This window comes from Hyphopichia burtonii (genome assembly GCF_001661395.1).
Source record: "Hyphopichia burtonii NRRL Y-1933 unplaced genomic scaffold HYPBUscaffold_2, whole genome shotgun sequence".
Taxonomy (NCBI): domain Eukaryota; kingdom Fungi; phylum Ascomycota; class Pichiomycetes; order Serinales; family Debaryomycetaceae; genus Hyphopichia; species Hyphopichia burtonii.
The window spans coordinates 505888-523604 of NW_017963729.1; the positions used below are offsets into that span (position 1 = coordinate 505888).

The following is a 17717-nucleotide window of genomic DNA, read 5'->3' on the forward strand; positions in this document are numbered from 1 at the left end:
ATACTTATGTGATACTTATGTGATACTTATGTGATACTTATGTGATACTTATGTGATACTTATTTGGTGATAAAAATCAAACACCCATGCACCAACACATCGGTCAACTACATCTTCAAGTAGCCATGTCGTTAGATATAAGCAAGCATGAAAAGTACTTTAGCCTATGCTTCCAATCATTCCCTGCTAAAGCGGAAGGAGAAGACACCAACAAATTGGCACTAATTTATTTTGTTCTCTATGGGTTAGACATTATTGGCAAATTAAACTTGACAACTGAAGATCAAGAAAATTATAGTGAATATATCTATTCCCATTTAATTGACAGTGAACTAACCAGACAATTGGACATTCTTAGTTTTAGACCAACAAACACTTTCAAATTGAATAACGAGTATGATTTACCTAATCTATCAGCAACTTTTTTTGCATTAATAAATTTATTAATCTTGAAAAGTGATTACTCGAAAAAGCTAAATCGAGAATCGATTATGAAATTTATTAAAAAATGTCAAAGAGAAGATGGTTCATTTGCTCCAGTATTGGATAATAACGGTGAACCTTTTGGTGAAACTGATTTACGTCATTGTTATTTAGCCATTTGTATTAGAAAATTATTAAAATACGATGAAGCATCAGACAAAACAAATGATATTGACATTAAGAAATGCATCAATTTCATCGAAAGTAAAGTCAATTACAACGGAGGATTAAGTAGTAATAAATACACCGAATCCCATTCGGGATTAACTTTTGTGGGGTTGGCTAGTTTGAAACTATTAAATTATAAATTTGATAGTGATTGGGTTGAATTAACGAAAAATTGGTTAGTTCATCGTCAAGTTGATTACCCTGATCAGCTCTACTCCATGTCCGAGGACTCTTCTTTTGATAACTACTCTTTTTACGATCTCGAAGATATTGGTGGCTTCAACGGTCGTGAAAATAAATTCAGCGATACTTGTTATAGTTGGTGGGTTACTGCTTCTTTATACATCATTGGCGGAGACCATTTGTTCAATGTGGATAAACTGATTGACTACCTATTAACCCAAACTCAAAATCATTTGTTAGGCGGGTTTGGTAAGTCAAAAGATGTATTTCCTGATCCGTTACATTCTTTCTTGGGATTGGCAAGTTTATCTTTATGGAAACATAAAGAGTCCGCTAACTTTGATGGATCTCTGGCTTTACAAAATGTCAATGAGCTTTTAGTTATAACCGAATCTCTGATGAACTTTTTAAATAACATCAAATGGTAATCTTGAACTCTTTCTGTAGAATTATCATTACATCATATCTTTTGTTGATGCACACCTCAACACTATAAATTCTCCATAAAAAACTTTCAGTGAGAAGACTAGATATCACCACCTCCATCACCTTTCCATAGACATGTCCAGTGTGGTAGTAAGCAAGTCGCTCACGGATATACCGGACTCCAAGGTGGAACTACCCATAAGACAAGAAAGTAAACCAAGTACCAAAACTCATTTAATCAGTGGAGGAATAGCAGGATTAATAAGTGCAACTACTTTACAACCATTTGATTTATTGAAAACAAGATTACAACAACAACAACAACAAGAAATCGGATATAGAACTACTATAAGTAAAGAGTTGAAAAAACTAACCCAAGTGAAAGACTTATGGAGAGGTGCATTACCATCAACGCTAAGAACATCCATTGGAGCAGGACTTTATTTCACAATCTTATCGCAATCAAGAAGCTATTTGTCAAGTATTAAAGGAAATCATGATACAAGAAGCTCAACTAGTGCATTACCGAAATTAAGCCCCATTGAAAACTTGGCTACCGGGTTTGTCGTACGAGCAATCGTGGGGTTTATCACCATGCCAATTACCATCATTAAAACAAGATACGAATCAAATATCTATAATTATAACTCCATGTATGAAGGCTTTGAAAATATCTATCATGGGAATTCGCTAACTGATCCGGAAAACTCAAGTAAAGGCTCAATCAAAAACTTCTTCAAAGGCTCTTTTGCTACTTTGGCCAGAGATTGTCCTTACGCCGGTTTATACGTTTTATTCTATGAAAGTTTCAAAAATGATTTGCTTCCCACCTTCACTGAAAAAATCGATGATTTGAATCGTCCAACCGTTATCAATACCATTTCGGCCATTTTGGCTGCTTCGGTCTCAACCACTTTGACTGCCCCCTTTGATGCAATTAAAACCCGATTGCAACTCACCCTGTCTTCCAATAAGTCTTTCTTGTCTACAACTAAGGTCTTATTGAACGAGGACGGTGGCTTTAGAAACTTATTTAGAGGTTTGAGCTTAAGATTAAGCAGAAAAGGTATGAGTGCCGGTATTAGTTGGTGTATCTACGAGGAACTCATCAAGGGTAATTTTTTCAATTCAAACAAACTCCTGTAAATAGACTTAGATATATATATATATATATATATATATAAATACTTAAATACTTAAATACTTTTGAATGGTACAAACATTATACTATCTATCCTGGTGCACGGGTGTCTGATTTAATTATCTTTGACCTCGGAATTTATGGCGGGGGCCAAATGAACGATTATCAACGACTTTCTTCTTCTTCAATAGCTTTATCCATCATGAACGAGGAACTCATAAGTAGTGCCATTAGCTTTTTGAAAGACCCCAACGTGCAGTCGTCGCCCTTGACGAAGAAAATTGAATTTTTGGAGTCAAAGGGATTGAATCAGGCGGAAATTGAAGAGGCCATGAAAAGGGCTAATGAAGGTCAAAGTCAAAGTCAAAGTCACGGCCAAAGCCAACCAAGCCAATCAAGCCAATCAAGCCAATCAAGTCAATCAAGCCAATCAAACCAATTGAGTAACGCTCCTTTGGACTATTATAATGTCCCACCGCAGGTACCAGATCGGTCATGGAAAGATTACTTTATTATGGCCACCGCTACCGCTGGGGTTACTTATGGACTTTACCAAGTGGTCAGTAAGTATTTAGTTCCAAGCATCATTCCAGCAAAGCAGTCGAGTATCGACGAAGATAAATATAGAATTAATGAAGAGTTTATCAAGATTGATAAGGTCTTGGAAGTGTTGGAAGAAGATCAAAATCAAATCAAAAGCCAAAACGAAGAAAAATGCAAAGAGCTCGACATTGTAATTGATAACGTGAATGATTTCCTCAGCAAGTATAATAAAGATAAATTGAAATTCGACGATGATTTAAAATTAATGAAATTAGAAATTGATAATTTGAAAAACTCCGTTGAAAAAAATATGAATTTAACCAAAGAAAATATTAAGGACGAATTACAAGACATCTCAGAAGAATTAACCTCTTTGAAAAACCTCATCAGAGCAAGGTCTTCTGAACTGAAAGACTCGGCTAGAAAAGTTCCTCCGGTTTCCTCAATTCCTTCTGCTCTGGAAATCTTGAAAAAGGCCAAATCCGGCTCTTCCACCCCAGAGTCTCAGCCTACAGGCTCGGCTACCTCTGCAGAAACTAAACCAACCACCGTAGATAACGTTACTGCTGCCGGGATTCCAGAATGGCAGACCAAACATAAAGAAGCTGAAGGCATTCCTTCCTGGCAAGCCAAAGACAAGCCCGAAAACGGCATCCCATCCTGGCAAACAAACGCCTCCGACGATAAAGTAGCTAAAAGTATAGCCAACGTAGGTGTTCCTTCCTGGCAACTAAACGCTTCTTCTTCTTCTTCATAGTATTTAATAAACACCCGTACATTTTTTTAATGTTGTATTGCAAGTTTTGTGGAGAAAAACTCGACAAATAAAAAAATGGCTAAAAATCTAAGGGAGGAAAATCAAAACAAGCTTAACCAACGGGTTTCTTTAGCCTTACAATCACTTAAACGCATATAATAACTTTGTTCAGGTAAGACAAAGTTGAAAGAATAGTTACTTCTTATCTGGAGCTACTTTTTCTGCTGGTTAAATGTATATTAGTAGTTGAAATTTGGTTTTTTTTTGTTTTATTGGTATTTTCGTTTTTTTTTCACTTTCATTTTCCTTTTCATTTTGCATTATTTATTAGACTTTGTTTCTTTCGTTTATTTGTTATATTAAAGCTAAACCTGGTTCATTCATTTCTTATTTCCCATTTATGTTTTTGTTGACTCATTCTTGTTTTATTGTTTTTGATTGAAATTTTTGATATTCTTGATTTATATTTTTGGCTTTGAGAATGTCCTTAACCTCTTCGAAACCAGCCGATTTCCCAATTAGACGCATCGAAGTTGCTCCGTTTAATAATCAAATCGAAATCATCGATGGTATCATTTCGAGTAATTCAAAATATTCTTTAAATCATCCTAATAATGGTTCTAATCGTTCAAGTTACTTGAATTATCATTCTAATAGAAATAGCCATTATAACTCCAACAATCATAAAAATAAAGGTAATAATAATAATGACTACAACCATCAATCTTCAAATCAACAAAATAAATATGCCTTGGCTACAGTAGCTGCTGCTGCTGCTGTTCAACAACAACATAATTATATGACTCAACAACCAACTACACAATCCAGATCTCATTCTATCTCTCACCCAATAAGCTATCAACCACCTCAACAACAGCATCATCATCATCAACAACAACAACATCAACCTCAAGTTAAAAACGGGAATAGTCAAAGATTTAAAGGATCTTCAACTAGCTCCTCAAATTCAACTTCAGGCACCCTAGTAGATTCGGGTCTTTTCAATTATGATAACTCAAAGTATTTAAATATGAATATGAGTACCCCTACTATCCAATCATCTTCTCCAACCTCCTCATCAACCCAATTAACCTCCTCTCATCCAAATCATGCTAATTTGTTGGGTCAATCTCAAAGTTTTGATCAACAACAATTAGATAGCGTGAAAAATTCCCACTTATTAGATAACTTGAATTATAACTTGAACAACTCAAACTTATTACTTAACCCAACCTCAACTTCCACTAATTCTCCTCCTAATTTGTTTTTAAATACATCTTATCCAAATCCTTTCAATAATTCCAACTTGAAAAATAATTTTTTAAACAGTCCTTCCTTATTACCTACAAATAATACTTGGAATTTGAACCCAAGTCCAACAAATTCACAGACTCCTCTTAAGTCTTCTTCTATCTGGTCATCTTCTTTTGATTCAAATCCTTCTCCTTTACAACCTTTATCTACTTCTAAATCTACTTTAAGTGCATTCAATTCAAATTCTAATAATCAATTTGGTGGCTCTAGTATGTGGTGAGCTTTTATCTTTTATTCTTATTATTTCTTTTCTTTGTTTCTTAGTCATTTCGTGGTTCTTCATAAAAAGATATTTATTTTTGTATTACTGTGTGTTTTTCTTTTGTCTTCAGTTATCATCTTACTGTCTTAATCTTGTTCTATTTGGTTTTCTTTTATACAGTGTTATCTTTTGTTTCTTGTATCCTTGTTTTTTTGTTTCCTAAAATCTGTTGTTTTAATTTCTTACTTTTATATATTATTACTAGTTTGTTTAATGGGCGAATGAAAAAATAATTTGTTGATCTCTTAATATACGATTTTTATTTAAATTAGCTTCGTTTAAAGCCACCTCTAGTCTTTTTGCAATAATTAGTTTAAACTTCTAAAGTAGGAAAAAAAAAATGCTCTTTTGAAAAATTCGCATACGTTTAAATTTTTGTACGAAATCATCTTTTATAACCATAAACCTCCAATTTGGACATGACTGAAGTATCTTTAAAGAAGTTGATTGGTCTTTCGGTTAAAAGAAAGACTTCAAGTAAGGTATTTGTGTCTTTATTCAACCAATTGAATGAAAGAAGTCCTGTTACTGAAGATGAATTCTTAGATACTTTTTTGAATTATCCTGGCAATGAAGAAGAAGCTGCCAAAGCCATTGAATACTGTATCAAGACGAGTTTAAGCAGTGAAACAAACATGGCCAGACTTTGGAATTTGATGTCGAAACTCGAAGTTAAACAGCAAGTGAAAATTTTGAAAGAAGTTAATAAGATTTTACTAAAAGAAGGGAAATTATCAACTAAACTACAAGCTTGTATGATTGAAAGTATCATCAAGTACTCGGGCTCAGTAATGTCTGAAGGAACTTTAGTATATCAAAGTGTTTTGTTATTGGGTTCAATTGTCAAGAAATGGCATTTGATTGATGGTGAAACCAAGGTGATTTTATCAAATTTTATTGATACCTTAGATGCTTCCAGTTATAAAGATCTTTCGAGGTTTTTGATTAAAAGTAGTGGACAATCATTGGGTAAGTTCCACGCGGTAAAGCCGAGTGAAGCATCTCACAATATCGTCAATACAAATCAATTATCAAAAGATATTACAATGATAAATTCAAATAGCTCCAAGTTTAATGAATTGAATAATTTGAAAAGCTATTTATGGCTTTATGACTTGATGGAAAACTGGAGCTTCTCCAAAAATCAAATTTTTGTCAATAGTTATGAAAAATTATTTTGCTCTTCGAGTAAAAGTAAAAATAAGCATACTTCTATAGTGAATATGGTTGAATCGATTTTTAATGGGTTTGTAACCAGTTTAACTAATCAAGCTCCTTCTTATATCATTTACAATTGGAAAAATTTTCTTATTACGAAATTACCCGACATATTACTCAAAGTAGCATCGCCAAAATCTATAATTCAAGATGCAATTAAAGACTGTTTTAAAGCATTTGATGATGTGACTAATAAAACATTATCAACTTTTAATTGGAATAATAGTATATTTGATATCAGGAGAATTTTCATTAAGCACTGTATATATGCAGAGGTGTTGCCATTAGAATTTTATTTTGAACAATTCCCAGAAGATGGTGATAAATTTAATTCAACAATTTTGAATAACGAAAAAAATTTTACCATCAAATCTATTGAAGATGAATTGACTATTAAGTTATTAGAAATCAATTCTGAATTCACATCATTGGTCGAAAGTGGGCTCATTGAGTATATTAACCAATTACCTGATCAAATTAGATTTCAACCAAAATATCAGCAAGAATTAACCGTTATTATAAATAAAGTTATTGATTCATTGATTGAAGAGAAAAATATTGAGAAATTAAATCGATTAATCATTGCTATAACTAATAACTATGAAGTTTTAAATTTGATTTTTATCAATGATAACCAAGGACCATGGAATGTATTAAACAAACTAATCCAGTTTATTGATAGTGAAAATTTCAATATTGAAGAAGATGATAATTTTCAAGAGAGTTATTCATATTTTGGAGTTTTAATTTTAGGTATTATAACAATTATTGAAACTTTCAATATTGATATATCAAACACATCAATTATGAATTCATATACAATTGACTATATTAATAATTTCTATTATAGACATTGTGATAATTTAACTAGTCAAGTGAATACTACTGAGGAGGAAGAACTTACAATTATTTCAAATTACAATAATTTGATTAATGAATGGATAAATTCGTTATTTGACGATAATAATGACGGATTATCGGATGAATTAATTAAATCCATAAATGTTAAGCAGATTTATAAAATTATTCCAATAATTTATAAACAAGCAATAATTGCAACTGAAAATGGAAAAATAAATGAAGATATCTTAAATGGGGGAATTGATTATTTATCACAAATTTTTTTAGTCCCCTGTACTTTAAGTGTTATTAAATGGTTATTAAATAAGATTGAGATTGAAAGTTTCAAATCAACTTTTGATACTAAAAGTCATTTATGGATCAAAATATTATTTGAAATCTTAAAATCAAATTTAGGTGATTCGATTAACGACGGAGAGTTTCAATTCAGCAACGATGAATCTAATCTAATTTTCAAGATTGTATTAAAGATTTCGGGTAGTTCAATAATTGAAATTTTAACTAGATTCCCATTATGGAATAACGTTGAATTAATTAAAAAAATTATTAATATAGTTCAAAAAACAATTGATCCAAATTATAAAAAACAATCATTTAAAATAACCACAAATTTGAACTTCATTGATGAATTGAAATTGAACTTGAATAATCATAACCTTGTTAATCAATTAATATCAAAGATTGATAAAAATGAGTTGGTTAGATATCTAATTACAGAATTCAATAATTATCAACATAATATCAATAATGAAGACTCTAAAATATCAATTAATCTTCTTACCTTTATCATATTACTCAAATCGTTCAAATCATTTGATAGCAAAGCCCTGTTAATCAAGCTTTTCAATCAATGCCGCAATGAACTACCAAATTCTTCAAAAATCGACCTGTCATTCAATATAACTATAGATTTTAACTTTTCGGTTATCTTCAACGATCCGAATCTTGAAAATTCCGAAGATGATGACTTATTCAACGAATCTCCATCTAAATTCCAAGTTAAAGATCACTACAATAAGATTACTCAACTGAATACCGGCCTTTATCAGTTTGTGAAAATTTATCAAATTTTCAAAAATAACCTGGACTCCGTTTTCCAAAAAACTTTAGCTGTGCTTAAAAATAAGTTTATCAATGAATACGATCTTTTCCTCTAATCTGTCAAAATCTGCTGTGCCGTCTTTTGTTGCCCGTTGTCTTTGTAAATGGTTCGGATAATGCAAAATTGACGTTGATAAGATGAATGCTGTGCCTCGCACGTCCGGTTTGCACTGATAAGACTATTTAAGTAGGACCAGCCAGTGAAGAGAGTATAAAAGGGCAAGTCAATGCTTTGGGATTACAAGATTGAAATGGTTGAATTATTCAAGTATCAGAATGAGTGTGAGTCCTATTAAGTCGGTCCAGGGACATATTCACCAGAGTTTGTCAGCTATAAGGTCGAATGCCCACGATCATGTTCATGCCGTAACTTCCAACAAGTCCGACATTAGGCCAATTGATGTCAATAAGGCAGAGGATGACGTTGATTTTTTGGCCCAGATAGGGTATAAACAAGAATTGAGTAGAACCTACTCCACGATACAAGTGTTTGGAATTGCGTTTTCAATTATGGGGTTGTTACCGTCAATTTCAACAACATTAAGTACTGGGGCGGAATTTTCCATGGTCGGAATTGTTTGGGGTTGGTTTGTTGCATGTATTTTCATTGAATGTGTTGGTATATCACTTTCTATGCTTGCATCTTCAATTAGTACCAGTGGAGCTTTGTTTTACTATGCAAATTATTATTGTTCAGATAGTGCTCGAGTTCCTCTTAGTTATATTATTGCAATTTCAAATACTCTAGGGTTATGTGGAGGTATCTGTTCGATTACTTACGGGTTTGCCGGACAAGTATTGGCTGCTGCTTATATGACGGTGGATGGATCTTTCACGATTACCAGTGGTATTGAATACGGGGTTTACGCTGCCGGTATCTTATTAACTGTTTTATTATGTGTGGCTTTCACCCGTCACAGTGCCTTATTGCAATCTATTTCAATCTATATCAATTGCTTTATAATTGTTTTATTTTTCATTGCCGTCCCCATTGGTGCTAGTAAATATGGTTTTAATGACGGGGCCTTTATCTTTGGTAATGCTACTAATTTGAGAACCTGGACTCCCGGTTGGTCTTTTGTTCTTTCTTTAATGCCGGCAATATGGACCATTGGTGCCTTTGATTCTTGTATGCACATGTCTGAAGAATGTAAAAACCCTCAAAAGAAGGTTCCTATTGGTATAATCGGTTCAATCACTGCTTGTGCTGTTATTGGTTGGTTTATTTGCATTGTCTGTGCTGCCACAATCAAAGATGGTGATGTTAGTAGAGTCTTAGAAACTAACACTGGGTCTTTCATGGCTCAAATCATTTATGACGCTTTAGGAAGAAAATGGGCCATTGCTTTTATTTCTTTAATCAGTTTGGCCCAGTTAACCATGGGGGTTAGTTTACTTGTGGCCGCAAGCCGTCAGACTTTTGCCTTTGCAAGAGATAAAGGTCTCCCATTTATCTATAATTACGTCAAGTACGTAAACCCAAAATATAAAGTCCCAGTTAGAGCAGTCATCTTCGATGGTATTTTATGCTTGGTGTTGGGCTTACTTATTCTCATTGACACAACTGCTGCTAATGCCTTGTTCTCCTTGGCTGTCGTTGGGAATCAATTGGCCTGGGTGGTGCCAGTTCTTTTGGTCTTATTGCCCGTTGGTAGATCAAGATTTGTCCCTGGTCCTTTCTATTTGGGCCCCGTTTTGTCCACCATAATCAACACAATCACTGTGCTGTGGGGTATCTTTGTCATGATCTTTGCCATGTTCCCTGACTCCAAATCGGTTACCAAAGATACTATGAATTATACTTGTGTTATCAATATGGGTATCTGGCTACTTGCTTTACTCTACTATTATGTCTACGGATACACTCATTACTCCGGCCCTGTTTCCAATCTTGACGAAGACGATCCTGACTCCAGCATTGAAGGCCGTCCTGTTCATAACATTGACTCTGCCATTGCTGAAAAGATATAGTAATCTGATTATCTATGTGAAGTCGTATATATCCTAGTGAAGTGCTTTTCTTTGTATTTTATTACTGTACGATCCGTACATCTGTAGCGACCGCGTAGGCGACGCAGACACGCGTTAGTTTTTTTTTTAAAAAAAAAAAAGATTTAATCAGTAAATCAATTAATCATCCTTCTTCTGGTAGACAGGATACAGTTTAAAAACATATAGGTATGGCAGAGACCGGTAAAAGACCGCTTGAAGGTGAGGAGTACCATGAAGGTGCGCATTCGCTTCCAGCGGTTTCGCAGAATGTTTCCTCACAATTGGAACTAAATTCATCCCAGCTGCAGATCTTGAAGAAACTTAAAAGACCAACAGGAGATGAAGAGCCATCTGAGTTTGAAAGAGAGTTATTGGAGATGACTCAACAGGTCCGTCTGATAGGCCATGAGGAAGACCAGAATTGGGGAAGACCAGCATTGCCATCAAGCTTTGATCCGGCTAGCAGTGATGTAACTTTCCAGCAATTGGATGCAGAAGAACATTTTGATGGTGAAAATACTATAGCTAGATTCTTTGGTATTACTGAAGAAGGGCATTCTGTTTTATGTACTGTTACTGGGTTTTTACATTATTTCTATGTACCAGTACCAAAGGGATTTTTCAGAGATGAACATTTGGCGGAATTTACAAGCCATTTGAAAACAAATTATCATGGTATTCATAGTGTTGAAGTTGTTTTAAAGGAATCTATTTGGGGTTTCAATAAGAATATGAAAACACCTTTTTTCAAAATTGTTTTTGAAAGTACAAGAAATATCAGTAAAGTTAGAACTGCTTTTGAAAGGGGTGAAGTGCAATTTAAATCTTTATTCCCTCCTCAAAATGTTAGTTATGACAATATTAACTATTTGCTAAGACTTATGATTGATAATAAGATAACGGGGATGTCCTGGATTACTTTACCCAAAAATACTTATCAAATGGTTGATGACTCTTTTAAAGTTTCTAATTGTCAAATCGAATGTACTATCAATTATAAAGATTTGATTTCTCATCCATCTGAAGGTGAATGGCTTAAAATGGCTCCTCTTCGTATCTTATCATTTGATATTGAATGTGCTGGTAGAAAAGGTATTTTCCCTGAAGCTGAACATGATTCAGTCATTCAAATTGCTAACGTTATACTGAAACAAGGTGATCAAAGACCGTTCATTAGAAATGTTTTCACGGTTGATACTTGTGCTCCAATCATTGGTTCTCAAATCATTGAAAGTAAAACTGAAGAAGAAATGTTAATGAAATGGAAAGATTTTGTGGTTAAAACTGATCCAGACGTTATCATTGGTTATAATACCGCTAATTTCGATATTCCTTACCTATTAGATAGAGCTAAAGCTTTGGGTTTAAAAAATTTCCCCTATTTTGGTAGAATGAATGGTGTCAAACAAGAAATTAAAGATGCTATATTCAGTTCAAGAGCTTATGGGACGAGAGAAAATAAAGTTGTTAATATCGATGGTAGAATGCAATTGGATTTATTACAATTCATTCAAAGAGAATATAAATTAAGATCTTATACCTTAAATTCGGTCTCGGCTCACTTTTTAGGGGAACAAAAGGAGGACGTTCAACATTCTATCATTACTGATTTACAAAATGGTACTAGAGAAACGAGAAGACGTTTGGCAGTTTATTGTTTAAAAGATGCTTATTTGCCTCTTCGTTTACTCGAAAAACTTATGTGTTTGGTGAACTATACAGAAATGGCGAGAGTCACTGGTGTTCCTTTTTCTTACTTATTAGCAAGAGGTCAACAAATTAAAGTCATTTCTCAATTATTTAGAAAATGTTATGAAGATGATATTGTTGTTCCAAATATGAGAAGTGAAGGTTCTAATGAAGAATATGAGGGGGCTACCGTTATTGAACCAATAAGAGGTTACTATGATGTACCAATTGCAACCTTAGATTTCAGTTCCTTGTATCCTTCTATTATGATGGCTCATAATTTATGTTATACAACTTTGATTAATAAACAGACTATTAAAGCATTCAATTTGACAGAAGATGATTATACATTAACCCCGAATGGTGATTATTTCGTTAAATCTCATAAGAGAAAGGGTATTTTACCAACGATTTTAAATGAATTATTAACTGCTAGAAAAAAGGCTAAAAATGATTTGAAAAAGGAAACTGATCCTTTCAAAAAAGATGTTTTGAATGGTAGACAACTAGCTTTGAAAATCTCTGCAAATTCTGTTTATGGTTTCACCGGGGCAACAATTGGTAAGTTACCTTGTCTTGCTATTTCCTCTTCAACTACTGCTTTTGGGAGACAAATGATTGAAAAAACGAAACAAGAAGTTCAAGATTTTTATTCTATTAAAAATGGTCATCCATACGATGCTCAAGTTATATATGGTGATACTGATTCTGTCATGGTTAAATTTGGTTACAGTGATCTTGAAACTTGTATGAAGCTTGGTGAAGAAGCAGCTGAGTATGTCTCAACAAAGTTTATCAATCCAATCAAATTAGAATTCGAAAAAGTTTACTTTCCTTATCTATTAATCAATAAAAAAAGGTACGCCGGTTTATATTGGACAAGACCAGAAAAATTTGATAAGATGGATACAAAGGGTATTGAAACTGTTAGAAGAGATAATTGTAGGCTAGTTCAAAATGTGATCACAAAAGTTCTTGAATATATATTGGAAGAAAGAAATGTTGCAAAAGCTGAAAGGTTTGTCAAACAAACTATTGCTGACTTGTTACAAAATCGAGTAGATTTGTCACAGTTAGTCATTACCAAAGCTTATTCTAAACAAGATTATACTGCTAAGCAAGCCCACGTTGAATTGGCTGAGAGAATGAGAAAGAGAGATCCAGGTTCTGCTCCAACTCTTGGTGATAGAGTTGCTTACGTTATTATCAATTCTTCAAATGCTAAAAATTATGAAAAATCAGAAGATCCTTTATACGTTTTAGAAAATTCTTTACCAATTGATGTTAAATACTATTTAGAAAATCAGTTGGCCAATCCGTTATTAAGAATTTTCGAACCAATCTTGGGTGAACGTAGAGCTAAGGAATTGCTATCAGGTTCACATACAAGAACAATCAAAATGACCGCTCCAAAAACAGGTGGTTTGATGAGATTTGCAAAGAAAGCCGAATTATGTAAAAATTGTAAAAGTCCATTGAAATCTGATAACCATGGTGCATTATGTGAAAATTGTATCAATAAAGCACCTGAATTGTATGGTAATGCTTTGGCTCAAATGAATTATCTTGAAAATAAATTTTCAAGATTATGGACTGAATGTCAAAGATGTCAAGGTTCTTTGCATCAAGAAGTTTTATGCTCAAATAAGGATTGTCCAATTTTCTACATGAGAAAGAAAGTCCAAAAAGATTTAACTCAACAAGGGCAGGAACTCATCAAGTGGGATGAAACGGTTTGGTGATGAAATTTTATTTCTGTTTTTTATTTTTGTAAATTAGTTTTGAGAGACGGGTATCTAAATTCTCTATTTATTTATTTCTATCTATTAATGCATCAATTATGATAAGTCTTAGTCACTGTAGAATTTACAAGATTAATGGGATTTTAATTCTTATTTTCAATGAGAACAAATTATAATTACACAGTAGAAAAGCCATTTGAAACACAATTATATATACGAATTTATATATGAAGAAAAGTTATATTTTTAAAAGAAAAAAGAAAACTGAAAACCCATCTAATGGTCTGAAATCTTTAAATTAGTAAAAAAAAAATATTAGTGTTGAATGCTGAAGTAGAATAAAAGATTTAATAAAAAACAAACATACAATAATTAAATGAACAAATAAATCGTGAAAGGAACTCGTTGACATAAACTAATCTAAATATTCAATTTTTGGGCTTGGCTCATCAACATCCATACTATCATTTAAATCATTCTTGGAATTAAAAGATATAACGCTTTCCGTAACTGATCTATTATTCATTGACAACTGACCTGGTCTTAGCCCATTGAGTGGATTATTGGTTATGAAGTCATTTGAATTGGACTTTCTTATGCTTGGGCTTTCTGGATTAGTTGCTTCGGTAAAGTTTGAAGGAGTTGAGCATGATGAAGTATTACCATTGCCTAAATTAGTGTTACCATTATTAGATGAGTTTGTATTTGTAGCACCATTAGGACTTGAATTTATTGATAATAAGTTTGAAGCTGAATGTTCACTTGATTTAATGGAACCTTTCTTCAAGTTTTTAGCAAAATCGGAAGTTCTGTTGCTATTATTTTGTTTAGACAATTCTTTCAATTGTTTCATATTATGAATACATTTGCTTATAGTTTGCATCAACAATTTAGGTTTTAATGGTTTTGAAACATAGTCATCCATGCCTTTCGCTAATGATTTTTCACGGTCACCCAACATAGCATGGGCTGTTAATGCAATGATTGGAGTACGGAAACTCAATGAATCGATTGGATTGGATTTCTTTTCCCATTGTCTAATTTTTTCAGTGGCTTCAAAACCTCCCATGACAGGCATTTGAACATCCATTAAAACAACGTCATATTTAGATTTTTGAATAGCTTCGAATGCTTCTAAACCATTTTCAACAACTTCAACTTGATGGCCTTGTTTTTCTAAAATTCTAACAGCTAATTTTTGATTCACCAAATTATCTTCAGCTAATAATACACGATAAGAGACTGATTCATCAGTATTTTGACTAATAGATCTAGATTCTAAAGCAGGGATTATAGCAGATGCCAAATCAGTTATAGTACAAGGAGTATTACCATATGATGAAATACCTAAATCAATACAGACTCTCATGTTTAATTCTGGGATGGAATGATGTAACAAGACCAATGGAATATATTTGACTTCAGGTAATAAACGTAATTTTTTAGCAGTATCGATAGAATCAATCATAATAATATCATATTTGACTGGATCAGTCAAACTGGCATTTTCAATATCTCTAACAACAACTGGGTTTAATCCTAGCTCAGCGATACCATTTTTAATTTCTTCCAATTCATTATCAGAATGCTCGGTAGAAACGAATAAAACATAGTGAGCACTGAAAGGCAATAATTGTTCAGTTTGTCTAGTATATCTGATATTTGAAGGAGAAACACTGACAGTGAAATAGAAATTTGAACCTTCGCCATAATCAGAGGTAACCCATATTTCACCACCCATTAAATGAATTAATTGTTTCGAAATGGATAAACCTAAACCAGTACCACCGAATTTTCTAGTAGTTGAACCATCAGCTTGACAGAAAGTATCAAAAATTAGACCCAATTTATCCTTTTCAATACCAATACCTGTATCACTTACACAAACTTCTAATAATAATTTTGATTTATCTTCCACGGGTTTAGCTGATTTTTTAACACTGACACTAACTTTACCTTGTTTGGTGAATTTTATAGCATTACCTGCCAAGTTTAAAATAACTTGTCTTAATCTGAATGAATCACCAATTAAATTATCTGGGAATGAGGAATCACATTGATAGGTTAAATCTAATGATTTTTCAATCGCTTTAACAGCCAAAGTTTTCAAAGCACCGAATACGGTACCTCTTAATGAGAAATCAATCTGTTCAACAGTCATTCTATTAGCTTCGATCTTGGAAATATCTAGGATATCATCAATAATTGTCAATAAAGAGTTGGCTAAATTATGGACAATTGATAACATTTCACGTTGATATTGAGTTAATTCAGTATCTAAAGATAATTGGGTCATACCAATGATACCATTTAAAGGAGTTCTAATTTCATGGGACATATTAGCCAAAAATTCTGATTTAGCACTATTTGCTAATTCAGCAGCTTCTCTTGCAGCGGTGTTTCTTTGAATAGATTCTCTTAAATTCAAAACCATTTGATTAATTTTAGTTTTCAAGGCATCCATTTCACCAGAGGCTTCAACAGTAATAAAACGAGTGAAATCACCATCAGTGGCAGCGGCAGTAATTTGGGCGAAAGCTCTAACTTGGGAAGTTAAATTAGAAGCCATAGTATTAACATTTGAAGTAATTTCTTTCCATAAACCATCAACATCGCTAACTTGAGCTTGAATACCCAATTTACCATTAATACCGACATCTCTTGCCACTTTTGAGACTTCTGATGCGAATAATTGTAAAGAGTCCACCATTTTATTAATAGTATTTTTCAATTGTAAAATTTCCCCTTGAGCATGAACATCAATTTTTTGAGATAAATCACCATGAGCAACAGCAGTAGTAACTGTAGCAATAGATCTAACTTGATTAGTTAAATTAGTTGCCATTAGATTAACATTTTCTGTCACTGCTTTCCAAGCACCTTCAACATCTTGAACATTAGCTTGACCACCTAAAATACCTAAAGTACCGACTTCACGAGATAAAGTAGTAACTTCTAAAGCAAAATTTTGTAATCTATCCACCATTTGATTAATTGTTAGTTTTAAATTTAAAATTTCACCTTTACAATCTGCGGTAACTTTTTTAGATAAATCACCTTTAGCAACAGCTGTTGTAACATTAGCTATATTTCTAACTTGAGTTGTTAAATTAAGCGCCATGGCATTTACATTATCAGTTAATTCTTTCCAAATACCTTCGACATTTTCGATTAAAGCTTGACCACCCAAGATACCCAAGACCCCGACATCTCTGGCGACTTTTGAAACTTCAAAAGCAAAAGTTCTTAATTGATCAACCATAGTATTTATAGTCATTTGTAATTGTAAAATTTCCCCTTGAGCATGAACATTAATTTTACGAGATAAATCACCTCTTGCAACAGCTCTAGTAACATCAGCAATTTCTCTCACTTGATTAGTTAAATTAAGAGCCATAATATTAACATTATCGGTTAAAGATCTCCAAATACCAACTGAACCTTCATTTTTAGCTTGACCACCTAATTCACCATTGGCAACTTCGGTAGCAACTTTAGTAACTTCATTAGCAAAAGCTTGTAATTGATCCATCATAGTATTGATTGTTATTTTAACTTTTAGAATTTCTGGATCGGATTCAACAGTATGAATTTCAACTTTTTTAGATAAATCCCCCATTGCAACTGATATAACAACGGTACCAATTTCTGATAATGCTTGCTTGAAAGCTTTATTTGCAGTTTTAGAAGTATCCAACTCATTTGCCAATTTTTTAATTTTGAAATCTTTTGCTTTAATATGATTAATAATATCATTTCGTATTAGGGAGGATTTTTGTTTATAAAGCTCTGGATCATCGAGGATCCTTAATAGTTCAGCAGTATCCATTTTCGATT

At 33.0% G+C, this 17717-nt stretch overlaps 8 protein-coding genes across 8 annotated transcripts; 7 read left to right on the plus strand and 1 right to left on the minus strand.

Moving 5' to 3' along the window:
* Nucleotides 1-125: 125 nt before the first annotated feature.
* On the plus strand, nucleotides 126-1262 carry CDC43 (protein geranylgeranyltransferase type I subunit; the record flags this gene model as incomplete). Its single annotated transcript, XM_020218402.1, has 1 exon — nucleotides 126-1262. The coding sequence occupies one exon, from the start codon at nucleotides 126-128 to the stop codon at nucleotides 1260-1262; it is 1137 nt and encodes a 378-aa protein (XP_020077618.1).
* Nucleotides 1263-1384: 122 nt separating this feature from the next.
* HYPBUDRAFT_151977 (uncharacterized protein) lies at nucleotides 1385-2408 on the plus strand (the record flags this gene model as incomplete). Its single annotated transcript, XM_020220779.1, has 1 exon — nucleotides 1385-2408. Exon 1 carries the CDS (start codon nucleotides 1396-1398, stop codon nucleotides 2404-2406), a length of 1011 nt encoding a protein of 336 aa, XP_020077619.1. The 5' UTR covers nucleotides 1385-1395.
* A 175-nt stretch (nucleotides 2409-2583) lies between these two features.
* On the plus strand, nucleotides 2584-3719 carry PEX14 (Pex14p). Its single transcript, XM_020220780.1, has one exon. It carries the CDS (start codon nucleotides 2604-2606, stop codon nucleotides 3699-3701), a length of 1098 nt encoding a protein of 365 aa, XP_020077620.1. The 5' UTR covers nucleotides 2584-2603; the 3' UTR covers nucleotides 3702-3719.
* A 265-nt stretch (nucleotides 3720-3984) lies between these two features.
* HYPBUDRAFT_165295 (uncharacterized protein) lies at nucleotides 3985-5235 on the plus strand (the record flags this gene model as incomplete). Its single annotated transcript, XM_020222698.1, has 1 exon — nucleotides 3985-5235. Exon 1 carries the CDS (start codon nucleotides 4183-4185, stop codon nucleotides 5233-5235), a length of 1053 nt encoding a protein of 350 aa, XP_020077621.1. The 5' UTR covers nucleotides 3985-4182.
* Nucleotides 5236-5696: 461 nt separating this feature from the next.
* On the plus strand, nucleotides 5697-8513 carry MED5 (Med5p; the record flags this gene model as incomplete). Its single annotated transcript, XM_020218371.1, has 1 exon — nucleotides 5697-8513. One exon carries the CDS (start codon nucleotides 5697-5699, stop codon nucleotides 8511-8513), a length of 2817 nt encoding a protein of 938 aa, XP_020077622.1.
* A 220-nt stretch (nucleotides 8514-8733) lies between these two features.
* On the plus strand, nucleotides 8734-10428 carry HYPBUDRAFT_155645 (amino acid transporter; the record flags this gene model as incomplete). Its single annotated transcript, XM_020222137.1, has 1 exon — nucleotides 8734-10428. One exon carries the CDS (start codon nucleotides 8734-8736, stop codon nucleotides 10426-10428), a length of 1695 nt encoding a protein of 564 aa, XP_020077623.1.
* Nucleotides 10429-10637: 209 nt separating this feature from the next.
* On the plus strand, nucleotides 10638-13880 carry POL3 (DNA-directed DNA polymerase delta; the record flags this gene model as incomplete). The annotated part of the gene is made up of 1 exon (XM_020218484.1): nucleotides 10638-13880. The coding sequence occupies one exon, from the start codon at nucleotides 10638-10640 to the stop codon at nucleotides 13878-13880; it is 3243 nt and encodes a 1080-aa protein (XP_020077624.1).
* Nucleotides 13881-14166: 286 nt separating this feature from the next.
* On the minus strand, nucleotides 14167-17709 carry NIK1 (Nik1p; the record flags this gene model as incomplete). Its single annotated transcript, XM_020222699.1, has 1 exon — nucleotides 14167-17709. The coding sequence occupies one exon, from the start codon at nucleotides 17707-17709 to the stop codon at nucleotides 14296-14298; it is 3414 nt and encodes a 1137-aa protein (XP_020077625.1). The 3' UTR covers nucleotides 14167-14295.
* Nucleotides 17710-17717: the final 8 nt, after the last annotated feature.